At 35.3% G+C, this 15,229-nt stretch overlaps 2 protein-coding genes and 1 pseudogene across 2 annotated transcripts; all 3 read left to right on the top strand.

Annotated features, from left to right (window-relative positions):
- The first annotated feature begins 625 nt into the window (after positions 1–625).
- LOC112505662 (WUSCHEL-related homeobox 5-like) lies at positions 626–1,465 on the top strand. Its single transcript, XM_025109557.1, has 2 exons — positions 626–983; positions 1,065–1,465. Exons 1-2 carry the CDS (start codon positions 626–628, stop codon positions 1,463–1,465), a joined length of 759 nt encoding a protein of 252 aa, XP_024965325.1.
- A 5,859-nt stretch (positions 1,466–7,324) lies between these two features.
- On the top strand, positions 7,325–9,943 carry LOC112506897 (heat shock cognate 70 kDa protein 2-like). Its single transcript, XM_025111221.1, has 2 exons — positions 7,325–7,651; positions 7,997–9,943. Exons 1-2 carry the CDS (start codon positions 7,438–7,440, stop codon positions 9,724–9,726), a joined length of 1,944 nt encoding a protein of 647 aa, XP_024966989.1. The 5' UTR covers positions 7,325–7,437; the 3' UTR covers positions 9,727–9,943.
- Positions 9,944–14,748: 4,805 nt separating this feature from the next.
- On the top strand, positions 14,749–15,229 carry LOC112505660 (annotated as a pseudogene).

Here is a 15,229-nt window from a genome sequence, read left to right as displayed (position 1 = left end):
CTATTTTAAATAATACTCTAAAAGAACAGAAAAAACAAAATCTTCATTCCCTTAGAGAGCAAGTTTGAAGGGTTGAATATGTGATGGAAACAACAAATGACAAATGGAGAGTGCCGATTCCTTAATCCCACCTCCAAACACTACTCACATCGCATCCTCTTCATTTCCCCATGCGCTTCTTTTTTTATTCCCTAAATACCCCTACTTCCTTTGCTTTCATTCCCGAGACGCCATCCTTGTACCCTAATTTCAACACTTCTACCCCCCCCCCTTTACTTTCACCATATTCCACTTTCACCCCCCTAATTGATGGTTTCTAGCAATGTGCCAAAGAAACCCCTCAACGGTTGGTGTTGTTATGGTTTGAACCTTAAAAATTGAAGGAAAGAATTTTTAATGTCTCAACTTAAAAAGGTATAAGAAAATATTATTGGGTACTTGGGTTCAAAGAAATACAAGGGACTGAGGAGTGAAAAGTAGTTGAAGTGTAAGGGGGTAAAATGTAATTAAATGATCATTCGATGCAAACTCCCCCTATAAAGGAATAGTAGGAGTCGTTTGGCCACGCAAAAAAACAAACTGACCATCCCTATCTATCTACTCTTTCTGACTCTCTCCTATGATCATGGACGGCGGCAGTACCAGCGGTACATCGGAGGCCCCAACTGCGGTTGTTGGAGACGGAGCAGCTGGGTCACCGGTGTCGGGTAGGTGGAATCCGACGAAGGAACAGATAGCCATGCTGGAGAATTTATATGGACAAGGATTAAGAACACCGACGGCTGAACAAATTCAGGAGATTACCAGTAGACTTCAAACTTATGGACACATCGAAGGCAAGAATGTGTTCTATTGGTTTCAAAATCATAAAGCTAGGCAAAGGCAGAAGCAGAAACAAGATCATCTCTTATTGTTCCGGCAATATCACCACCATCAGCTCCGCTGTCCTCCGCCTTTCCTCTCTCTACCTCCGTCGCCAAACGGTTTGTACAATTCGCTTGCAATATGTGTATAATATGTGTATGAATAACCATATGATTTATTTGGCATTTGTTTTTGTTCAGTTATATACGAACCATGCTACATGCCACAAAACAGTTTAGGGTTCTATGGTCAGTGTCCACAAGTCGTGTCACCTAGCACCGGAAGGAGAAGATCTCCACGATCCACTAAGCCAAGGTCGCCGGATGATGGCGGATTTCTGTTGACCCACCAGCCTGAAAGTGTTGTCACGCTCGCCGGAGGACATAACACGATGGTAAAAGATCAAGAAGAGGATATCATTAATGGGAGAAGTTCCAGTGATCAAGAAACTTTGGATCTTTTTCCACTGCACCCAACTGGGAATTTGCAAGAACGTGAGGATACTACAAGCAATGCTAGTTGTACTATTGCTTCTACTGCTTGTACATTAAGCTCCTCTGGAGGCGCCATCGACCGTCTGTACTTTGACTTTTTTGCTTGACGTAGACAGTGGTGTATGGTGATGTTAAAAATTCTTCAGTACCATATATAGTCTCATGCATGCAATTTTTTGGATGTGATCCATCTTTATATGTTATATCATGTACCATCAAAATGGTTGGATAATTTTTAAATAATAAAAAACGTTCATTCTTTTAGTGTTGGTGTTGTCGCTTTTCTTGGTGAAAGGGCCGAAACGAGTTGAACTTGTAGGGTGGACTTGTGCCGTTATCAACCTCGTTGTGTTTGTCGCTCCTCTATGCATCATGGTAATAATATAAAATACTCATTGGAATTCAAACGTTGCAAAAGACCTGTTTTGTGGCTAACTCAAAACACCGTTTTTTTATGCAGAGGAAAGTGATTTGAACGATAAGCGTTGAGTATATGCCATTCATGCTTCTTTCTCACTCACTCTATATGCCACCTTGGTGGTTCTTCTACGGCTTATTCGTAAACGACTACTTCATAGCAGTAAGTTGCTAGAGGACATTCGTGACAGCCTTTTTTCTTCGCGAAAGTATCTGTTTTTCGGTTCGTGATCTAATGTGCCGGTTTTCATTGATGGGTGCCAAATGTTGCTGGATTTTTATTCCGGATCACTCTAATGGTTCTTTATTGTGTATACAAGGATTCCAAGAAGCAATCTGGTTCGGATTTGGTTGAGAAACCGAACAAAACTGGCACCGATAAAATCTCGAGGTGGAGTGGTGGTTTCGAACGGCCATCGACATTAGTTTGGTTATGGTTACTTTAAGATACAAGAGAAGAAGCATATATATCCCAAGAGGAAAACTTGTTCTTTGATGAGTTGTCAAGTTAAAAGTATTTTCTATATGTCAAGTGAAAAAGACTAAATTACCCTTGTAGGTCTCGTATCAGTATACGGTATTTGAGATCAATATACGGTGTACAAGATCAATAATTAATACGATATTAGTTTCATGTCTTTTATATTTATGTTTTGAGTTACAAAGTAGTACATCATATTTAAATACACTTCTTTTAAAGGATCCAACTATCTTGTCGCTTATTATAGCAGTTTCAAAACTTGTAGGGGCAATGTAGTCTAACAGGCAAGACTTAAGATATGACTAGTTGTGTACCCGCGCAATACGGCGGGAGCCATGAATTTCAAAGATTTTGAAGTTTCACTGGTTTGATAAGATAAGATTTAACGATGATATATGTTACACTTGGTCTTTACATATTAATACAATTTGAATAAATAAGAGTTATGGTTCAAATTACAGAATATCGATGAAAAAAATTGTATGACAGTTTAAAATCCAATATATTTAAACGACTCCACAAATGTGTTCGATTTACACCAAGAGCAAAAAACCAAGGAACTTGAGTTTTAAGATAAACACTCAAAACCAATAAAGAAAACTACAAATTTAACAGATCATAAGCCATGAAAAGACCAAAAAATATGAGTTTTAGAATGAAATTTCAACTGTTTACCCTCTTTCTTGTCCAGAAACTCAAATTAAGGTTGAATTAATACATGTATATATATTTTAAAAAAAACCCAAGAACATATTAATTCAGAACATATTATATAGTGCAATTTGGACAGCTTAACCCCAAAATATATACTATATATATAAATAAATAACTATAAAATTATAAATCGTAAATATTAAAAATATTTTTTCACAATACATATAATATATAATAATATATATAATTTCAAAAACTATTTAATATTGGACTCATTTCGAAGGCATTAAATAGACGATTATAATGGTGTAACTTGTTAAAATAAAAATGTATTTTTTAAGCATGTTTTAACTGATATATGATTATGTATATTAATTTGATAAAGATTTAAAATGAAACATTTAAAAGTAAATGACGTAAAGTAAATTAATTAACTAATTATAGGGGTATAAAGTGTAAATTTAAAATTATAATTTAAAAAAAATGGGTTGTGAGAGGGTGAGTGTATGTGAGGGGGTGAGTGCATGTGAGGAGGGGAGGGGGTGAAAAAGTGTATAAAGGGTATCTTGGTCATTTAGTATTTTAAGACTTTTGCTAAATTTGCTTTATAAGATAGTATAGATTATTGCAAGTCTTGCCTACATGAAAATATTGTTTTATCTGAATCTCGTATGTTAGTTAACACAAAAATATCAAATTTCACAATTATTTAAAACCCTATCAAACCCCAATTTTGACCAAAAAAAATACATCTAACCTATCAGTAAGTTAATAAAAATCGCATGATATAACATTGTTGGTAAGGAAGAACTTCATTATTTATTCGTATTCAAATTAGGGTTGCGAAAGTTCAATTAAGTTTAGCGTTTATGGAATTCCAGTATGGATTGAAAAATAAATAATAATTTGAATTCGAGTTTATAAAAAAGAACTCGAACTGAATTCATGTCTGAGGTTTTCGTATTGTATGTATGTCAATAAGTACTAAACTTTTTCAAGTCATATAACTTTAAAACTTTTTCGTATTGGTGATGTTTGATTGTTTTTCATTAAATCGTGTATGGATAAAGTTGTTTGTGTGTATTAATGTCGGAATAGATTTACAAAGTTTTTGTTGGAGGGTTTTTTTTTCATAGATGTTGGAGCGTGTTTGTTAATTGGGAATAACATATTTGGAAAAAACTTAGTTTTCTGCATATATTTTCCTCTAGAATACTGAAAATTATATCTATATCCTTAAGCCCCTACCAAGCAATCATGTATAACTTACCGAATAAGTTATGAGTCTTTAAGCTACGAACAAAGAAGCCCTTAGTGGCTGTTAATTTCCCATTAAATTTTGTACGGATAAAGTTGTCTGTGTGATCAATCTATGTGTATAGAAAGGTTTTTGTTAAAGCGGATTTTCATATATGAAATGAGCATGTTTTCTAATTGATCGGACATTTAATTTTCTTTTGACTTTCTACATAACGCTATCCCTAAGAATTCACTAAATTAACCACTTTCTATATTATTAAGGTGAGAAAAACCTAGACTATATAAAAAAAAGTCGGTCAAACTATCAAACCAAAATTATAGAGAAAAATATTAGCAACGTGGAGAAGAAAAAGGTAGACATGGCTTTCCCTGATTTGAACCAGGTTTACCGTTTTAATGGAATATTAAAAGTTAGCCGTCCGGAATTTGATGAAAAGATAAAAAGAGCAAACATGGTTTGATATGACAAGACAAGACATGACAGAATTGGTTAAAATGACCAATTTACCCCAGTGAGTTTAAGTCTGATAATAATAAAATATATGTCATTATTCTGATAATAATAAAATATGTTATATATTTTGACTAGTGTTTAAGTCTAATATGTACTTGATACATATTATTATTTCCATTGTTTTAAATGTATATTTAATTTTATGTGTGACATTAATTATATAAGTTTTATATTTTTGATGTAAAATTTATATGAAATAACTAACAACTAACTAATAAAACTACGGTTGGTTTTAGGTTGATTATTAGTTGATTTATAAGTATATTAGTTGCTTCCAAGTATACCACAAATGACATTTAAAATATTAAACAAAAAAGGACAAGGTGTGGAATGTAAGAAGTATGTTAGAAGATATGGTCTCCCACTCTTTCTTCTTTTCTTCCTTTTGAATATATCATATATATGCATGTGTGGTGATTCAATAAAAAAAAAAGTAATACATATTCTCATACTATGCTAACGTTTTCTAAGCTTTCTCTCTAAAATTCTAAGTGTTTGAGACTTTTGAGAAAGAGTTATTGAGAGAAAAAGTGAGGAGATACATACTTGGTTTTTATTTCTAAGATACAGATAAAACACACTAGTTTGGATTGCAAGGAATTAGCATTCAAAAAGGAGGTTGCTTGTTGTGGATCAACTTTGAAGGAAAATCCATTTTTCTTCTCTACCCAACATCAACGTTCAAGCTTCAAAGATTGTAGTTCTAAAACCCACTATGATTGTATTTTGCATTTTTTTAGTTTTTTTAATGCATAAGATCCTTGTTGAGAGTTTTTGTGAACATCGTTGTAGGTTTATTTTATGTTTCCGTTGCTATCTTTGATAATATTGTTTTAAAGTTTCCCACAAATCCCTACATTTTATCCATTGGTCTTGAGAAGTTATATTTTACCTACTTTGGTGACTAACATCTCGATATAAGATTTGAGGGATTTGGATTTCAAATCATTCCAATCTTGTGTTTAGTTTGCAGGATTGTCAGGATTTGAAATCTAATGATTACTTTGAAATCTTGTAATTGATGTATTTGGAAATCCTTTGGAAAGGGTTGATATTTGAAATCCAAATCCTGTATGATTTCATAAATCGATTCTTATCCTAATTTTAACTGTCTCCTTCCTACCCTCTGGCTTTGAACAAAAATGACACGCTCTCTCTAGCCATTGCTCCCCTCCTCCGTTGTCTACACCGCTGCCCTCTTCCGTCATCTTCACTGCTGCCCTCAGGTCTCATTCCAAAAAATCTAACAGCAGAGCTTCGCTCTGAGAACCAGACAACTTTGACCTCGCCTCCTCAACCTCCATTCTACTCCAACTCCGGTGAACGTCACCTCCAATCGCCTTGCCCCATTGGTTTCCTTCCTCGAGTTTCCTCCCTACTGATCTCCTTCTCCATGTTGTCATCTCTCTCCTCTTTGCTCATTCCTTATTTCCCCCGCCCCACCACTGCTCCTTTGCTCTCCATGTTTTGGTTAGAGTTTGTTTTTGTATGTCTTGTGTTTGGGAAGAAGAAACGGGAAGTATGGATCTTGGTGAAGTTCCTTTCGAATTCAGAACTAGTTGACTGAAAAAAGCCATAATTTTTATCTTTTTATTGCTTCGATTGCCAGAACCATGTAATAATGATATCAAATTTGAGGTAGAATTTTGGTTAAGGTTAGTGATTTTTTTCCCCTAGAAAATCATGATAACCCCAATGCTAATGTCTTTGTTGATGATAATAATTATGGGGATGATTTCTTTGTATCCAGGAGGATAAGGGGTCGCCATGGTACCCAATTTGAATCCCACTGTTCATCTTAGGGGTGTTCAACCAAACCACCCACATTGCAAAAGCACGGTTTTGAACTTTCGCGGTGCGGTTGCGATTTGCATTTGTACCAAATCGCACTATGCGGTTTGCGGTTTTGAGTTGTCAAACGCACCGCACCGCATAATTTATACGTTTTACTAATTTTACATATAACACGCACATATATAGAATAATTTATTATTTATGTAATATTTTGGACTTTAATTTTGATCCAATATGGCAATTGACAATATTAATAAATTAGTTAGACACGTCACAACTCATACGCCCAATTTAGTTTGAAGTTTATTTTTTTTACCTCTTAGACTATTTTTATTTATGCAATATATATTTGAGAATTAGATTTACTGAAACTCTTTATTTTTTTAGATTACAGTCACTCTATCATTAATTTTATAATGTGTTTTTAAACTTATAATTATTGAATTGTAGACATAAAATATGATAGATACAAATCGCATAAACCACACTGCATTGTATTTTGCAATGCAGTTTAAAGTTTAAGCAAACATGAATATAAAGGAATAAATTTTAAATCAATTCCAAATCCTACAAATCAAACACATAAAAAAAATAAAAAAAATAATAATAATAAATAAATAAATATTTAAACGAAAAAAGAATTAAAGAAATACAAGAGTAGAAGCGTCCCGAAGCAACCAGGCGTCCAGGTGTGAGAGGAAGCGAAAAACGGTGATTCAAAAATATTTAAAATAAAAGAAAAAAGAGGAGAAATCTAGTACGTTCCAACCGCAGTTTTTTGACAATTGCCAAATATCAAGACGCAAGAACATTCTGGAATTCAACCTTTTTCCATCTTATATAACCGCCCTCCCGCGTTCGTAATTTTCATCCTACTCAAAAACAACAAACAAATTCTTGCTTTTGCTATACGTCTAATCTGCTCATTTGATCTTTGTTTTTCTGGTCATCGGAAAAAAATGTCAGGGAAAGGTGAAGGACCGGCGATTGGTATCGATCTTGGAACTACTTACTCCTGCGTTGGTGTTTGGCAACATGATCGTGTTGAGATCATTGCCAATGATCAGGGCAATAGGACGACGCCGTCTTATGTTGGATTTACGGATACTGAACGTCTCATCGGAGATGCTGCCAAGAATCAGGTCGCCATGAATCCGACCAACACTGTTTTCGGTATGCCTCTTTCTAATATTTAGTTCTCGACTTTGCGAACTTATGATTGGTGCTTATATTTATAGGGAAATTGATTTCTGGGTTCTAGTGGTACTTCTTACGGTTGTATACGATGTTCTGTAGTGTTGAGAAACAGGGCCTTTTAGTTCGTAGAATTTGAAATATATGTCGAGATTTCTTGTGAGAAAGTAGTATATTGTCTTGTCCCAAAAAAAAATAGATTTTATGGCTGATTTTTCGGTTTTAATTTGATGGGTTCTATTCAGCAAGCTCGAGATCTCTTTTTAAGTCAAATTTTATGTGGTTTTCGAGTCTAATTCGATCAAAACGATGTGATGTTTGCAGATGCCAAGCGATTAATTGGAAGGAGGTTCTCTGATCCATCGGTGCAGAGCGACATGAAGCACTGGCCATTTAAGGTTGTTCCCGGTGCCGGAGACAAACCCATGATTGTTGTCTCGTACAAAGGTGAAGATAAACAATTCTCTGCTGAAGAGATTTCTTCCATGGTTTTAATCAAGATGAAAGAAATCGCTGAAGCTTACCTCGGAACCACCATTAAAAATGCTGTGGTCACCGTCCCTGCCTACTTCAACGACTCGCAGCGTCAAGCCACCAAGGATGCCGGTGTCATCTCGGGTCTTAATGTGATGAGAATCATCAATGAGCCGACTGCCGCCGCCATCGCTTACGGGTTAGACAAGAAGGCTGCCAGTGTTGGAGAGAAGAACGTTTTGATTTTTGACTTGGGTGGGGGCACTTTTGATGTGTCTCTGCTCACCATTGAAGAGGGTATTTTTGAGGTGAAATCGACTGCCGGAGATACCCATTTGGGTGGAGAAGATTTCGACAATAGGATGGTTAACCACTTCGTTCAGGAGTTTAAGAGAAAGAACAAGAAGGATATTACTGGGAATGCAAGAGCTTTAAGGAGGTTGAGAACTGCTTGTGAAAGAGCAAAGAGGACTCTTTCATCAACAGCTCAAACAACGATCGAAATTGATTCTTTGTATGAGGGAATTGATTTCTACTCAACGATAACACGTGCAAGATTCGAAGAATTGAACATGGATTTGTTCAGAAAGTGTATGGAGCCAGTTGAGAAGTGTTTGAGAGATGCGAAGATGGACAAGAGCAATGTTCACGATGTGGTGCTTGTTGGTGGGTCGACCCGAATTCCCAAAGTGCAACAACTACTGCAAGATTTCTTTAACGGGAAAGATCTCTGTAAGAGCATCAACCCTGACGAAGCGGTGGCCTATGGTGCAGCGGTTCAAGCTGCCATTTTGAGCGGCGAAGGCAATCAGAAAGTCCAGGATCTGCTTCTGTTGGATGTGACCCCTCTGTCTCTGGGACTGGAGACTGCCGGCGGTGTTATGACGGTGTTGATACCAAGAAACACCACCATTCCCACGAAGAAAGAGCAGGTGTTTTCAACTTACTCCGACAATCAACCTGGGGTTTTGATCCAGGTKTAYGAGGGTGAAAGATCAMGRACYARAGATAACAATCTGTTGGGCAAGTTTGAGCTTTCTGGGATCCCACCGGCTCCTCGTGGAGTTCCACAGATCACCGTCTGTTTCGATATCGATGCTAACGGGATCTTGAATGTGTCTGCGGAGGACAAGACGACAGGGCAAAAGAACAAAATCACAATTACGAATGACAAAGGGAGGCTGTCAAAGGAGGAGATCGAGAAGATGGTGCAGGAGGCGGAGAAATACAAGGCTGAGGATGAAGAACACAAGAAGAAGGTGGAGGCGAAGAACGCGTTGGAGAACTACGCTTATAACATGAGGAACACCATAAAGGATGATAAGATAAGCTCAAAGCTGCCGGCGGATGAGAAGAAGAAAGTAGAAGATGCGGTGGAGGCGGCTATCCAGTGGTTGGATGGTAATCAGCTGGCGGAGGTTGACGAGTTTGAAGACAAGATGAAGGAGTTAGAAGGGGTCTGTAATCCAATAATTGCGAAGATGTATCAGGGTGGTGCTGGTGGCCCTGAGATGGATGAGGGTGGTCCTGCTGCTGGCGGAAGCGGTGGCGCTGGGCCAAAGATTGAAGAGGTGGATTAAGTGGGTGAGGATGTGCTGTTTGTTACAGTGTCTTTAGTGTAGGTGGTGGTCATGTTTTGGTTGTTAATTTATGTTATGTCGGTTCTCTTGTTGCTACATGTGTCTACGATTATGCTGTTCTAATTGGTGCATGTTTTGTTGGTTGTATGATCGAATTCTAGCCTTAGGGGTTGTTTGTTTGGGTCTGAATGATGATATTGAGAGTAAACCTTTTAATGATTACAAAAGCCTCCTAACCCCACTAAATGGTTCAGACTCCTATTGTTCCAAATTTGCCCTCTTTTCCAGCAGCTCTTCTTCACATCGCAGCCGTCTCTGGTCGCTGCCCCTGCATCTTCAATAATCCCCCAGTCGCCTCTACTGTCTTCTTCTGTGATAAACTCACTGCTTCCACGGTCGCTGTTCTCTCCATCTGCTTCCACGGTTGCTGTTTGCTTCAGGTGTTTCCCTAAAATCGATCTCCTTGCTTCCTTACATCTGCTTCTCTATCGTTTCCTTCTATGTATATGTTTTAAACCTTGCTTCCCTACATCTCGGTTCAAACGATTTGTTTTTGTGTGATTCATTACCATCGACTGCAACCACAGATTGAAACCATAAGTTTGCATCGATTGAAGCCTATCACATTTTCTGGTTGAAACCATCGATTGAGACCATCATTTGAAACCAACTGCTCATCTCATTTTCCATTTGTTACGATTTGTTTCAGTTCGATTCATAACCATTGACCGAAACCATCTCATTTTTTGGTCGAAACCACCAACTGAAACCATCTATTGGTCGCATTTTCTGCTCGAAACCATCTGTTTGCATCGATTTAAACCACTGCTTGCATCTGTTTGACCGATTGAAACCGCGGATTGTGTTTGCCATCACCTCAAGAGGAATCTACCAGATTCAAACTTTTGAAATTTTATGGCTATTAAAAGAATCGTTTTTAGAAGAATCATTTATGGATGATAAACAATAGTTATCAAAGACTGAATCCAAGACCAGTCTCATAATCATTATCTTAAAACACAATTGTGGACTTTTACCTGTACGTTAACATTATGTTCATCCACCTTGAACTTCCATTTATGTCATGTTGGCTAAAGATTATAATGGGCATTACAATGAGAGACTTTTTCGATTAATATGAAATATGTAGTTAGACTTTTTCGATTAATATGAAATATGTAGTTAGACTTTTTCGATTAATATGAAATATGTAGTTATATTTGTAAATAAATTATTCTATTTAGATATCTGTTAAACAGTTATATTTCATTAAAGACTAAATCATATAAAAGGTTAAAATGGTAATTTTTTGTCATTCAGAGAATTCTTGAGAGATTATATGATATTTTAGGCGATTTTAAAAATGCATTAACTTCTTTATCCAACAAACCATTTACTTCAAAATCAAATACTAATTTTGGCAAGTAAGATGGCACAACATAAAGACGATCATGATTGGGAGTTGTGGTTCATGTAATGAAAGGAAATTTGTTGAAAATATTTTCTAGAGATCTATTTTTTTTTGTATCTGCCACGGATATTTAAATATTCCATAATAGAAGTTTTAATTTCAAATATATGTTGACTTTTGGTTTAAGTAAAGATAATGATAGAAGTTTTAATTTCAAATATATGTTGACTTTTGGTTTAAGTAAAGATAATGATAGAAGTTTTAATTTCAAATATATGTTGACTTTTGGTTTAAGTAAAGATAATGATGATTATTCAAAAGAATAAATATGCAAGTTTAATCGTGATTTTAGTCATTTATTTGATCATTACAAAACAAAATTATGGTGGAAGAAGTGTGCAAAAAGAACTATTTAAATCATGGTAACTCGAGTGCTACTTCTAATTCTCAACACCAAAACCGGATGAATTTAATGACTAATTTAACAAGGTTCAAAATTTTACAATTTAAAAATCTAGAGTTGATACCGACTTAGATGAACTAATAATATGTATATGCATACTAATTTTGTTTCATTTTCTGAAAGTATTAGTTTATTTTTTTCTAAAACAACTTCAATCCGATTTGGTCGCTATGTCCATGATATACTAACAATCCAAGCTAGTAACGTAGCTTTGTAGTACGCTTCTTTTTTCTTAGTCGCAAGATCATTTCGATGCAGAAGACAAGATTTAGCCTAGAGTCCATGGAGTGTTGTATGCTTGATGGATTATTTGGATAGAAATTAAAGAACTCAACACACGACATCACTGGAGATTGAGCTTGATGAAGTGGAAGAAATCGAGTACTCTCAAAACCTAACAACGCTCCCGAGTATCGATACTGGCACCTACTCAGCAGTAGACGATGATGATTTGAACTTGACCTTGAGGCCCTTGTTACCCTCTATGGAACATAAGTTTAAGGATTATATTGATGGAAGATTTGAAGATCGAAGAATAAATTTTATTATTTACGGATCACATATTATAGACTTATAGTTATTTAAAAAGGCAAATTGCGTGAAAAGATAACTTACTTTGTTTTGATTCCTATTTTGAGTAACATACTTCCCAAACATTTATTTTGGTACCTATGATTAGAAATCTTAAAAATTTAAGTACCTTGATAATCCATTTAAATATTAACTGGTTGTGTATCTGCGTAATGCGGCGGGAGCCGTGAATTTTAACGATTTTGAAGTTTTACTGGTTTTATTAAAGAAGATTTAACGATGATATAAGTTACACTTGGTTTTTACATATTAATACAATTTGAATAAATAAGAGTTACGGTTCAAATTACAGTCTATCAATGAAAAAATTGTATGACAATTTAAAATCCAATATATTTAAAATCCAACATATTTAAACGATTCTACAAATGTGTTCCATTTACACCAAGAGCAAAAAATCAAGAGATTGAGAAACGAGACCGAGAGTTCTAGAGCAATTGAATGGGAGAACTTTTAATAACTCATGGTGAATATCAGTTTAAATCTCATCTTGGGGGATTGGGACAAGACATAGAGGTATGAGAGGGTGAAGGCATGAGTGAAATGTGTCAAAAGTATCTTGGGAACATGAAAAGAAAAGTTAATAATGTGCATCGGTAACTTGTACTATATGTCATTTTAATTGTAGATTAAGAGATTTTAAGACTGAATACATAAATTAATAGTACATAATAAATTATGAATTATTTTTAAGACTTTTAAGACTTTGTGCATAAACATAAAGTACTTTGTGCATCAAAAATTATTTTTAAGATTTTTAATAAATTTGGTTTATAAGATAGTATAGATAGATTACCATGTCGACATGACAAATGACATGGCAACCAACTCAAATTTATTTGTTGAAATGGCTTATGATATGGATTTTTTGTATAACATTTTAATTTTAAATTAAAACTACATTTTTTTCATCATCATAAAAGATCATGGCTCCAATCCGAACCAAACATCTTTTCATGATCAACATCTCGGATCAAAACCTTGGTTTTCTTGTCTTTGAATGTTTGATATCGATATATGAACCTGTAAGCATCTCAAATCGGGTTCGAAATTGAAAATGATTTGAGGTTTTTGACCAAAATTTTTACAAGTCGAAGAAGAAATTGAAGGTTGCTAATCAAAGTTACGACTTGATCCCGTTCTTCATATTCAAGATCGGAGTTCCAAAAAATGGATATCATTGAGACGAACCTTTTTGAAAAGATGGAGGGTCTTGGCCTTGGTGAGATCTCGAGCAAATCAATAGAAATGGGAGAACATGGAGTTTTGGATTATGGGCATGAGATCTCGAGCAAACTAGTAGAAATAGGAGAAAATGAATTTTTGGATTAGTGTTTTGAATCTTGGCCTCGATGAGATCTTGAGCAAGCAGTACGATTATGGAGTCATGCTCCGATGAAATAATCATCGCAAACCACCATCACCTTTCATTCAACTTAAGTCTTCTTTTTTATCTTGATTAAAAAATTCTGAGAAACTACTGAGATAACCATAAAAACTATTGTTGATTTACTGCTTGTTTGCTAGCCACTTACCGTCTCTTATCGGTGACTAAACACTTGTTGCCTTTTACAGGGTAAAGAGATGATGGTCGTTACCAACATTTTTACCGTGCCATTTTGCTAACTGAAAATCATATCCAGTAAGTGAGAATGGTGATTCTTACCCGGTTACTGCTTACCGGGTAAGAGACGTATATAATATGTTATTTTTGATGGATGAGAATATTACACAATAAGGTAAGTGAGGGTGTGACTCCTACCCGGTTGGTGCTTACCAGGTAAGAGATGCTTATAGCCTTATACTATGCTATTTTTGGTGATCGAAAATATTACCCGGTAAGATAAGTGCGGGTGTGACTCCTACCCGGTAAGCCTTACCCAATTTGTGTTGGTAAACATCCCCTTAACGTTTTCGTTTTGGGGTTTTAGTTTTGTTTTAATTTTGGGATTTGATATTATTTGTTGATGATGTTTTTCATCTTCTTTAATACCCTTTATAAATCAGTGTTGATGGTAACCTATTAATTTTTAAACATGTTACTCATATATTTAAATGTTTAATATTTTTAATCATAGTTTTAAAACGAATGTTTTGAATGTATGTTACTCAAAATAGAATTAAAACAAAGTAGGTTACCTTTTTACACAATTTACTCTATTTAAAAATGTAAATCAAATGTGAAATTGGATTTAAAATGAAATTATATTTAAACTTATTTTCAAGTGTATTTTTTTGACCTAGTTACATATTTTAAAGTGTATTTAAATAATATTTTACGTACTAAAAAAATCATCAAAAATTATTTTTATAAGTTTTCAAAATTGATTTAAAAAAACTTGCAACCGGTTTGGACCGGCCTGTGACAGGACCGGTTTAGAAGGGTATGTGACGGGACCAGTTGTCCGGTTGTGGTTAAATGGGACTGGGCCATGGGCTATTTTAACTAAAATATAACATTCAAACTAGACACAGATATATAAACATTCCATTCAGCAATTTTCTCTTGTACATTAAATCTCTCAATTCAATCTGTTTGTGGTGGGTGATTGGAAAGATGTTAGGGAAACGTGAACAACCGGCGATTGGTATCGATCGTGGAACCACTTATTCTTGCATTGGTGTTTGGCAACATGATCGTTTGACATCATCACGTTCACGGCAATAGGATGGCAGCTGGTTTCATAGATACGGAGTGTCTCATTGGAGATGTTGTTAACAATCAGGTCGTTATCAATCCAACGAACATTGTTTCCAGTATTGCCCTTTTTCTCCTGCATTCAATTTTTTTAATATCTAGTTTTCTTTATCAACTTGTGAATGAAAATAAAGGTTTGATTTCTGTAAATGCCAAACGATTAACCGGAAGGAGATTCCCTGATCTATCAATGCAGAGCAACATGAAGCACTGGCGGTTTAAGGTTGTTCTCGGTGTTGGCAACAAACCCATGATTGTTGTCTCATACAAAGGCTCCAAGAGCAATGAACCTTTTAAGCCAAAACGTGGAAGAAATCCACAAAGAATTTTCTCCATTTAA

The sequence above is a fragment of the Cynara cardunculus genome (assembly GCF_001531365.2).
Source record: "Cynara cardunculus var. scolymus isolate 2C chromosome LG 2, CcrdV1, whole genome shotgun sequence".
Taxonomy (NCBI): domain Eukaryota; kingdom Viridiplantae; phylum Streptophyta; class Magnoliopsida; order Asterales; family Asteraceae; genus Cynara; species Cynara cardunculus.
The sequence above is the reverse complement of the archived record's forward strand: the minus strand, read 5'-3'. Positions and strand labels throughout refer to the sequence as shown.